At 48.0% G+C, this 11,403-nt stretch overlaps 2 protein-coding genes across 2 annotated transcripts in view; one reads left to right on the plus strand and one right to left on the minus strand.

The window, feature by feature from the left end:
• The window catches only part of LOC129352137 (calcium and integrin-binding family member 2-like), a 3,907-nt gene extending 2,245 nt beyond the window's left edge, over positions 1-1,662 (minus strand). Inside the window, exons 1-4 of the mRNA XM_055021006.1 lie at positions 1,516-1,662; positions 1,369-1,403; positions 672-783; positions 234-381 (exon numbers count right to left, since the gene is read on the minus strand). Coding sequence (XP_054876981.1) covers positions 234-381; positions 672-783; positions 1,369-1,403; positions 1,516-1,566 — 346 coding nt within the window. The 5' untranslated portion in view covers positions 1,567-1,662. The remainder of the gene's footprint in view (positions 1-233; positions 382-671; positions 784-1,368; positions 1,404-1,515) is intronic.
• A 1,865-nt stretch (positions 1,663-3,527) lies between these two features.
• Positions 3,528-9,931, plus strand: LOC129352136 (isocitrate dehydrogenase [NAD] subunit alpha, mitochondrial-like). Its single transcript, XM_055021005.1, is given in 12 exon segments — positions 3,528-3,707; positions 5,185-5,244; positions 5,692-5,775; positions 5,848-5,932; positions 5,935-5,955; positions 7,547-7,734; positions 8,099-8,232; positions 8,312-8,414; positions 8,490-8,554; positions 8,629-8,713; positions 9,227-9,379; positions 9,488-9,931. Coding segments are annotated over 12 exon segments (1,212 nt in total). The 5' UTR covers positions 3,528-3,557; the 3' UTR covers positions 9,572-9,931.
• Positions 9,932-11,403: the final 1,472 nt, after the last annotated feature.

The raw sequence follows: 11,403 nt of genomic DNA on the forward strand, positions 1-11,403 counted from the left end.
AATGGAATTTCTTATTCAATGGAAACAATTTGCACAACAGTGTTTAGCAGAGTATTGAAAAAGCTTGGCGCCCATTGGTAACAGAAATGCAGCGACTTTCTGCCAGCAGGAACCAAAGATCGGACTGAAGTGGCGAAGGAAAGTTTGATCTTCATCACAGCTGAGCCTCAGATTTGAACAAGTTTAGGTTTTATTCTGCAGTGATTCTCAGAGAGAACGAAAGAGCGTCCTACCGTAGATCTTGAAGGCATAGATGGTCTTCAGCTCTCTGGGCGACGTTTCACAGAGAGCTGAAAACATGTCCACGAAGTCATTGAAGCTCATGTTGCCCTGTCCGTCCTCAGAGAACGTCTCCACGATCCTGTCCCTGAACGGGTTCTCCTGCACACACACACACACGCATGCATACACACACACACACACACACGCATGCACACACACACACACACACACACCACACACGCATGCACACACACACACACACACACACACACACACACGCATGCATACACACACATCACTGGAGACCATCTGCCTCTGTCAGACCGGGTTCTGGAGGACCGGGTTCTGGAGGACCAGGTTCTGGAGGACCAGGTTCTGGAGGACCAGGTTCTGTCGGACCGGGTTCTGTCGGACCCGGTTCTGGAGGACCGGTTGGTGGACCTGCTTACCTTGAGCTCCGGCATGGTGACGATGAGCGCCTTTGGGACTTTGATGTCCGGGTTGTTGGTGTAGTCCAGCGGTACCAGGTGTGGAGCCAGTTCCCGGTACCGTCCATGGAGGCTGCAGAGCACAGAGGACGCACCGTGAGACAACGGCCCACCCGTCCTGACGCCGCCCCCTGCTGACTGCAGATACCACTGCAACTAGACACAGTGAGACGTCCTGTCTGTCCTCATGATGCTGTCCATGTCCCACCAGTAAATCTGATTCTGGTCACACCTTCCAGGACTGAATCAATTTCTTTTCTATCCTCTTTGGTTTCATGATTCATGAATAATTCCTTTGAAGAACTTCTCCTCCTCTCTGTCTGTAGTATTTGTCTCATAAATCCATCAAAAGTCCTCGTCACATGACCAGAACATCTGCGAGGAACAGCCACCTGTCCACCTGTCCTCAACACTCTCTCACTGCGGCAACACGACGACGCCCACCGTCCCCGTCTCTGGAGACACCTCTGGATCGCAGAGCTCCACACGTCTATTCTGGTTCTGGCTGCTATTTCTGCTTACCTGGACTCTACCTGACCTGTCACCCCAGAGCAGAGTTGTTCAGGCTGTTTCTGTCTGGTTTGTGGCTGAGACAATGTCTCCGATGTCTCCTGTCTCCTCCTCCTCCTCAGTGAGGAAGTCGTCTGTGTGGACTCACCTCAGGATCTCCTTCCGGGTGAAATAGGTGCAGTCCTGTAAACAAGCAGAGAAACGGTGAGGATCTGTCTCCAGGGATCCAATCAGCAGCCACGGCTCCATCCTGCCTGGTTTGGCTGTGAAGCGTCGTGATTTATTTGCGGCTGACCTGATACGCCTCCAGCTGCTCCTCGGTGAAGGTCGTCTGCTTGTTGCCCATGGTGCGCGGCGGATCGTCCCATCACAGAGCTGCATCCCACTGGAGACTCCCCCACATGCAGGCGGAGGCTCTGCATCCGGCTCCCAGGATGATGCTCCTTCTGCTGGAGGAGGAGTGGTACACTGCCCTGATGCTTTCAGGTGCTGCTGGGAAAATCTGCCTTCCAGGAGCCCGACAGAGAAATGCTAAAAATTATTTTTACAATTTATTACAATTAGATTTTGTTTTACAATTTCAGTATGCTTTTATTTGTTTTACAGAAACATTTTTGTTGAGTTAAATATTTATGAAACAACTTATCCTCATGTGTTATGAACAGCACAGACATGATAAAACAAAACTTAAACTAAATCTGGGCCAAAGTAAAGAATTTATCAGTGAAAGTAAGAATTTTACTCAGGTGAAACTGGAGAAACTGATCGTTTGGAGAACACCTGAAGGCAGCACAGAGCCTCACCTGGTTTGCCTCAATGGAGAGTCAAATAACTACACAATCAGTTTCATACAATAGCAAAATATTCTAGAAACAATGCGTTGATGCAGAGTTAGTTTTTTATTTTTGTTGAACTTTATTTAAGCCAATAAGAACCTGTGGAATCAGAGTGGGCGGGGCTTCAGCACCTGCCCTTTTCATCCTTGATTCCCCAAGAGCCTCTTTGTTGGAGGGCATCGTTTCTTAAATGATTATTATTTACTTATTTTTATGTGTTTGTGCCCCTCAACAAGAAAATAGAAAAACCTTCACACCCATTTTGTTTGTGCTGAACAGACCCTTAATCTCCACTAGGGGCGCTGTCGTCTCAGTTGATTTCCACCAAACAGCTGCAGTCATTGTAATGACGTGAGATGCCATGACTTGTACACATAACATGTATTTAAATGTGAGGATAAAACCTGCCATGTTTTCTATTGGAGCTCAGCGAATCACGTGACTAGAAATGAACATCTGTTCCTTTTGCTCACCAGCTTTTAGTTTCATTCACATCATTGTCTTTATTTTCCGCTGCATATAATAACATATTATTATATAGCATATAATAATATGTTACATGTTTGGAACCACGAGTCAAAACAGGATGATCGAGGAAGATCGAGGTTGAAATGGTTTCCTCCCCCCAATAAAATGGGTTGTCGCGTCTTGGCCTTTGACTAGGACACCAGCTCCTCCCCTCCATTGGGTGGAGATGGTGGTAATCTTTGTGACTTTAGTTGTGTATATATTTGTGTATTTGGTTTTTTATTGGTTCTTAGTGAAGGTTTTGTCCTGTAACGGGTTTGCCTCCACCGTGGCGGCGGAGCCACAGCGTAAGTCAACAGGAATGTCAAACTGGATTTATCCAGAAAATTGATTCAACAAAGGCTGAAGTTTCAGCCAAATGACCTGAACTGTATCCTCACCTGCCTTTCAGCAGAGGATATGACAAAAGTTTTTGTTCGTCTGCATTATTGAAGGCATTTTGGATTCAGATTGAAAGTGAAAGAAACAGTTTCAATATTTAATATTGAGAAACTGACTGACAACTCAGTGATAGTCAGGATGTCCAATGAGACGGTCAGTGCTGAAGACATCTGGCCCCTGCTGTGGGAGGCCCCTGCTGTGGGAGGCCCATGCTGTGGGAGGCCCCTGCTGTGAACCTGTTGGCAAAGCCCGGATCGTTGCAATTCCCACCGTTGCCAGGGGGGGGGGGGGGGAGATGTTGCTCACCCAGCCACCATCTGGACCTCCAGGAACCTGCTGGGAAGCAGGAACGTCCACCGTGGCTGTGATCCGGAAGGTGGCAGCAGGAAGGGAAACATCAGAGCTGCAGGTGGCGCTAAGGACACAAACCTAACCCACGAGGAAGAATCACCTGCACCTCCACGGTTAGAGGCCCGCGCATAGTGGCCTGACCCTCCGGGTGAATCGGGAAGGGCAGGAGCATGAGGGCAGGGTTCCAAGCTGGGCTTCAACAAGGGGCCCCCATGGGGCTCCCCGCTTTGCTCCCCTCTGAATGAAAGTATCCCATTTTAATGAAGCAGTGAGGCATCTTTCAGTCATAGGATCTTCGTTCTGTGGCGGGCTGTTCGTAGTGAGCCATCTCGCACTCGGAGGATCTCAGGTTATTGCTGGGATGGCAGCAGGCAGCGTGTGGAGGTCACTGGTAAGTGGAAAATGTTCTGGGAGTGTTGGAAAGTCTCTACTCGTGGTTCCGCCGCAGCTTTGCGGGTTCGGCGAGGTTCGTTAGGGGCTCTCTGTGGGAACCGAAGCTTCCGGGTTTCTGTTCGGGTTAAATCAGGGTTTTGACGCCACTGTTAGCCTGCTAGCTGTTAGCTGGTGTCCTTCAGGAGAAGTTCCCTCAGCTTCATCCAGAAATGTTCCCTCGTCTGTCTGGAGTCATGAGTCGGCTGTGCTGCTCACTGCTCGGCCAGTTTGTCCCGTTCATCCTCGGAACCACTGGAACTAGACGCTGGAAGCTAGCTTAGCCTCAGCGACACCAGACTCCGTTTAAAAGTGACTAATTTAAGATTTCCTTCGAGTTGGACTGAAACCTATACACAAGATTAAAGGGTCAAATGTCAGGAAAAGAAGGTGGGGTGTCTCTCTTAATTTCGGCCGACATTGAACGCATCACTCATTCCAACACGTGTACAGGAAGTGATGTTTAGGTGTAGCAACAGAGCTCCTGTTAGTTTGAACCTTGACCTCTCAGTGCAGGACAGAGCTATAAACCAGGCAGATCCATCATTGTTTACAAATGTTTCCTCTTGATGCTGGGCTGCCCTCCCCCCACCTGTTGCTGGCTAATGTAAGTTTAACCTCCTTCACAGCAGACAGCATGACAAACTGAGCAGCTTCACTGAAAACCTCAGCGAAATTCATTCAGTGTTCACATGATTTCCCATAATGACTGGTTCCAATCCTGACTGTCAGGACCAGCCGGATCCAATACCTCCGATCTGCGGGTTTCTGGTCCCGCCTGAGTTCTGCTGGGAAGTTCTGCAGAAGAGACGAACACTGAGCGTCTTGAATGAAACGTATTAATAGAGAAATAATTGATTTGATGCAGAGAAACTGAAATAAATCATGAAGATGACATGCTTCATGTATTCACATAGTGTGAAACGGTATTTTACAGCATGAATCATGTGGTCATTCAGTTGTAGTTTGAATCAACAGATGATGTCAGCAGAAGATCAATGGCTGTCATTTCATCTCTTGAGGCTCCAGCATGGCGTCCATTTTGGCGTCCAGCATGGCGTCCAGCGTGGCGTCCAGCATGGCGTCCATTTTGGCGTCCAACGCGGCGTCCAGCATGGCGTCCAACGCGGCGTCCAGCGTGGCGTCCATTTTGGCGTCCAACGCGGCGTCCAGCGTGGCGTCCAGCATGGCGTCCATTTTGGCGTCCAGCGTGAATCTTGTCAAAGTGATAACGTTTCTGCGCTGAACATCTGATTAAAACTTTGTTTTTAGTTTACTTTGTTCTGATTGTTTTTGTGTTTTTACATTTTTTTATTTCAATTCAAAATTTTCGGTGCCGGAGCCACAAAGTTAGAAAATAAATGATTGAACATGCGATTGATTAACTGATCTGTGTTTAGCTGTTCAGGTGAAGTAATGCTGCTTCCTGTCTGCTGCAGGTGAGCCAGGTGATGGGCGGAGCCAACAGGAGGCCAGCTGTCTCTTCCTTCTCCAGAGGGGTGAGTGAACTGGGTCTCAGAACCGGGTCTGCACCAGCACCTCCAGTCCCAGTTCCTTTCATACTGCTTTAAGTTTAGTACCTTCACAGGTCTGACCTCTGACCTGAGCCCAACAACGGTTTATGGTCTTTAGGTAAGTCCAGTTGGTTCTGGACGGTTGTCCTGGGCAGGAGCAGCTTCTTAGCCGCTCTGCCTGCGTCCAGTGGTGACCCGGTTCTGATCCGATGGCACTTGGACCGTCCTGCGCCTGTGGTTCTGGAGGAGGCACAGAACCACAGGTCTGTGTTGGGTCTGTTCTACACAGAACCTCTCTGTGCTGTCCTGCTGGAGCCTCCTGAAGGAGGGCTGGTTCTGGTCTGCTAGACCGAAACCAAGCTTAGTCTGATCCGGGTCCAGGTGGTTCTGAGGCAGTCCAGAGGAACTGATACCGGTTCTGTTTGGTTATAGATACAGACGGTGACGCTGATTCCAGGAGACGGCATCGGCCCAGAGATTTCTGCTGCCGTGGTCAAGATCTTTGACGCTGCTAAGGTGAGTCGACGCTGGACCAGAACTGGGCCTCTGGATCCGGAATGGAGAACTGAACCGAGTTTTCCCCCGCAGGCTCCGGTCCAGTGGGAGGAGAGGAACGTGACGGCCATCAAGGGACCCGGAGGGAAGTGGATGATCCCTGCAGATGCCCATGTCCATGCAGCAAGATCGGCCTGAAAGGTTCTAATGTGGCTACCGATGCTGCTACCGATGCTGCTACCGATGCTGCTAATGATGCTGCTAATGATGCTGCTACCGATGCTGCTAATGATGCTGCTAGCGATGCTGCTAATGATGCTGCTACCGATGCTGCTACCGATGCTGCTAATGATGCTGCTACCGATGCTGCTAATGATGCTGCTGACCATAACAGCGCCACTAACAATGCAGCTGAAGCTAACGCTAGGCTAACGATGTGTGATGGCAGTTACTTTGTAAAAGTAACTTTAGTTGGATTCCTGATTAGTCCTTGAAACAGAAACTTTGATTCCTGATTACTTGATCTGGAAAGTAATTAAGTTACATTGAAAGTAACTTTTTTAGTTTAGGTTAGTTTTAGTCACGTCGCCTCTTGAGAATATTACATTGATGCCATTTAGATGCACAACTTCACGGACTCGTTCATTCGTGGCTGTTTCAGTTCATTCAGGTTCGTTGCTCTGTTCATATTAGTTTTTCATGTTTTCAGTTTCTGGAGCTCAACGCGAAGCTTCACGTCGTTCACTGGTCATATTTGAACTTGACATGAATAGACGCAGCGGGACGGATCATCCGGGAAATGATGGAGCAAAACACATTCTGGGGTTTATTATGAGGCTCTGCTTATTTAAAAACCCCAAATGAGCAACTTGACGTTCAAAAACGAGCCCAAAAAGTGCAACTTGTGACTCATTAAATTTGCAAGCAACTTTGAAAAAAAAAAACAATCCCATAGCTCCTTATATTTTTTAAATGTTTGTAAAAATATCCTTTATTTAACCAGGTAAAGACCTGAGCAGAAGTCTGCAATACCCAGCAACCTGGTTACAAGATAAAACTAGTGAATAAATGTGGACAAGTGTAAAACAACAAGAAACTTCAATTCTGACATCCTGAGTTCAAACTGCAGCTGATTCCCTCACGCTGAACGCTTGCTTTCCTTTTCAGTTCCAACATGTGGAACATGCAAAAGAAAAATGTTATTAGAGCATAAGGAATGAGAACCAACAGATAGATCCATGTGACAGAGCTTCAGTGTGCCGCAGCGAAGCCGAGTGCAGGTTGATAAATCAAGATCATCAGCTGATTGTTTCTCCGTTCGCTTAAAGGAGGCCGTTCAGCTTTTGCATAAAATGATGCGTCAAACGTCTGCTACCCTTAATGATGCTCAGTGTTCAATGACTGAGGGCATTTGGTCGAAGCATTTATATAAAACGTGGCAGGAACGTTGCTGCTACCACTTTACTTCTGGCTTTGAGAGAGAAACAAGTTCAACCCAGAAACTCAGAATACGTAGTTCCTGTTTTTCTCCATTGTTTCTGTTGCTGCTGATGCATTGAAACGGTGGAAACTCCGCAAGACGCATCAAGCAAATGAAATTCAATAAAAAAAAAAAGCAACACAGTGATTTGGACAATTACCTGACTACTGACGTCTGGATTGGAAATAGCAACGCGATAGATGACTCGCTACTGAAGCAGGTGGTCTGACATCACTGCTAGCCATGCGGCTAACGGCGATTCTGCAGTGATGTTGCTCCTGTTGCTCACCGATCTGGCTTCTCCTCCTCCAGGTCCTCTGAAGACACCCATCGCTGCCGGTCATCCGTCCATGAACCTGCTGCTCAGGAAGACCTTTGACCTCTACGCCAACGTGCGTCCCTGCGTCTCCATCGAGGGCTACAGGACGCCGTACACAGACGTGGACCTGGTCACCATCCGGGAGAACACGGAGGGCGAGTACAGCGGCATCGAACACGTGGTGAGTAGTAGAAGGAGTTCTCTGTGTTCCTCGGACATTTGTGGTTTCAACCTCTGGCCCGGTTCTGGTTCCTTTTAGAACCATCTCTCTTTCTGATCCTAGCTCCCACATTCTGATTCTGCCACCACCATGCTTCACTGTGAGCAGGCTAATGTTTATACTACATAACTACAGAGATTTCCTCCCCTAATAATAACTGTGCTGCCCCTGCTGGTGATAACTTGCAACAAGCCTGGACATAAGCTAAACACTTGTGGAAGTTATGTGTTAGCAGAAGCTAATGCTAGGAGGAGGGAAGTTCCTGCCGGTTCCTCCTCCAGTCCGTCGGAGCGCTGATGGTGTGGTTCTGGTCCGGTTGTTCCAGATCGTGGACGGCGTCGTTCAGAGCATCAAGCTGATCACGGAGGACGCCAGCAGACGCATCGCGGAGTACGCCTTTGAGTACGCCCGGAACAACCAGAGGAGCAGCGTGACGGCCGTCCACAAGGCCAACATCATGTGAGGCCGCGGTCCCGGTCGGCTTCTCTGTGGTTCTGGAGATCCGGGCCGGACCGACGCTGATGCCGTCTCTCTGCAGGCGCATGTCGGACGGGCTGTTCCTCAGGAAGTGCAGGGAGGTGGCGGAGAACTTCAAGGACGTGAAGTTCACAGAGATGTACCTGGACACCGTGTGCCTCAATGTGAGTCCAAACGGAACCGGTTCTGACCCAGATCTGGGAAACGCCTCCCCTTTAACCTGTCTCGTGTTCTTCCAGATGGTTCAGGACCCGACCCAGTTCGATGTCCTGGTCATGCCCAATCTGTATGGAGACATCCTCAGGTCAGCAACACACCGTCGGCCAATCAGAGGGCTGGGATCTGAGCGCTGACCTCAGGTGACCTTGTGTGTTTCAGTGACCTGTGTGCTGGTCTGATTGGGGGACTAGGAGTCACTCCCAGCGGGAACATCGGCGCCAACGGAGTCGCCATCTTTGAGTCGGTGAGAGCCGCAGAACGATCCAGTTCGGCTGTCCTGGTGGTTCTGGTGTCAGTAACCCGACCCACTGGGTCTGGGTTCAACAAGCGGATTGTAAAGAAGGTTGTTCAAGATCTCAGTTGGGTCCAGTTTATTCATTCTGATTGAAAAAATCAGTCATTTCCTCCATTTTAATAATAATAATAAATACATTCATCATAATTATGATAATAATTATTATTGTTATTATTAGCATTATTAATATCCATCCCTCTTCTTCCATTTATCCGGGGTGGGGTCACGGGGTCGCTTGTTCCAAGTCCTGTGGGGTCTGAGAAACAGCCGAGGATCATCCTGGTCAAAGTCTAAAACCTTTTGGACCCACCAGTCGTTCAGAAAGGAGATTGGATCAGAACCAGCAGACGTGGCGCAGTCCTAACAGACCCCAGCAGGGGGCGCTATGCCGGCCGGGTTCTGCGTCTCCAGAATCGGAACCAGTATGTGAGGGACAGTGAACCCAACTTGCGTGTCCCGCAGGTGCACGGAACCGCCCCGGACATCGCGGGCCTGGACCTGGCCAACCCGACCGCCCTGCTGCTCAGCGGCGTCATGATGCTGCGCCACATGGGGCTGCACCAACACGCCGCCAAGATCCAGACGGCGTGCTTCGACACCATCAAGGAGAAGAAGGTGAGGCGGTTCTGATTGGTCATAATGATTTGATCCATCTGTGTCAGATTTCATCACGAGGCTCTTTAAATTGAATCACTTGCTAAATGATCGGTGCTGCTGTTGCAGGTGCTGACCAAGGATTTGGGAGGAAACTCCAAGTGCTCCGAGTTCACAGCGGAAATCTGCCGTCGAGTTCAGGACCTGGACTGAGACCAGAGGGCAAAGGGCGTGGCTCCCTGACCCTCCGAGGGGGCGGGGCTCCCTGACCCCTCCCTGACCCCTCCGAGGGGGCGGGGCCTTCCCTGACCCCTCCGAGGGGGCGGGGCTCCCTGACCCCTCCCTGACCCCTCGGAGGGGGCGGGGCTCCCTGAAACATTCACATCTGGCATGACGCACAAATTAAACGTGACCATGAAAGAAACTCAACCAAATATCTTATCGATGACATCAGCTCGTCTCTGTTGCCTAGTAACAGTTTTTAACTTTGGTCAAGTGTCTTATTTATTGTTTCTACTTCCTGTTCTGTTCATTTTCTGCCTGCAGAACCACAAATATAAACGGTTCATTCAGTCTGGTGTGTTTGTTGTCCATCCTCTTCATCGCTTCATCTTCCTCCCTTAACAGCCTCAGCTGTTCGGTATGGAGGCTTCTGATTGGCTGACTGGAGTCGGGTTAATGCCTTATTTGTAATTAATGTAGAAAATTCAATTCAAACTGATTATAAGTCAATAAATATAATCCAGTTTCCTATTTACACATTTCGATAATTGATTTGGGGCATTGAATCTTTATTGATTTATTGTTTCTGTTTCTTTCATCTCAGTGAAAAGTGTGAATCATGTTCTGATCCAACTCTGTTCTGGAGCTTCTCACATAGGAAGAGACAAAATAATTAACTATATTCAATCATTAATTAAATGTGTCATGAAGTCAAACTTAAAATAATGAGCAGAAATCATTTTATGTGTCAAACTTGCCCATCCAAACTGAGGATCTGTGGCACTAATCTAAAAGTTTAGCCTGATTGTTTGAAAATCACAGTGCCGGATGGATCAGGGCTCATTGGACCCGGACCCGACTCCCTGTTCTGTCTTCTGCCAGCAATAAAATCTATACAACAGGTTCTTGAAAGTCGTCCATTCTAAGACTTGCCAGGATTTTCCAAACATCAACAAGAACTAGTGGACTGCCTGATGGTTAGCCCCGCCCACCGCCCCGCCACAATCCCAAACTCCGCCCCCATCCCACAGCCAGTGACGGTGCGGTGAAAGGTGGGAGGAGTTAGCAGCAGTTGAAGATCTCCACTCTGCTGAACGTTACAGAGGTTTGCTGATCTGCACCTCATCAGCTCCTCTACAACATGGAAGACGAGTTCTTACTCTGGTCTCTGTACAGAAGTACAACAAAAGGAATAGGCGCCCTCTTGTGGTGACACCTCATCACCTCTGCAGCACCATGACTGTCACAAGCCCCGCCCCTCGGAGTGTGGCAGCTAAAATGATTTCCTGTTGATGCTGCAGGAACCATGAAATTATTATGCATTTAATGATCTGTTTGCTTGATATTTGGTTATTGTGTCATGTTTTTAACATGCATATAATTACACCGGACTTGCATTTGCTGACATAACTGAAATTTAAAGTATTTTATTAATTTTAAAGTATTGAAAGTGAAACTACTGGCTGAATGTATCACCTAATCGGTAATACAATAGTATTCAATGTACCTATTTAATTTTAATACAGGAGTACATGAGTAATGCTGCAGATAAAACATGATTTTATTGTGTTTAGATTTAGACTTGTGATTCTGTGCATCAGAATTTCAGGGATGACCTGCAGAGTTTAATGTGATTAGACAAAATGAGAGGAATTATTAAATCTTTGAAATGTTTCATTAACATAAAATAAACACATTCAACAGAAAGTTGTTTCCCTGAAAACAGGAACTTTAAACAGACGTAACACGTGGAATATGGGGTCTCCTGTCCTATTATAGCATGAAGTTCACTTTTTGGCCTAGGGCATTTATTTTGAAAGAAA

This window comes from Poeciliopsis prolifica, unplaced genomic scaffold (assembly GCF_027474105.1).
Source record: "Poeciliopsis prolifica strain line A6 unplaced genomic scaffold, Auburn_PproV2 SCAFFOLD073, whole genome shotgun sequence".
NCBI classification, from domain to species: Eukaryota; Metazoa; Chordata; class Actinopteri; order Cyprinodontiformes; family Poeciliidae; genus Poeciliopsis; species Poeciliopsis prolifica.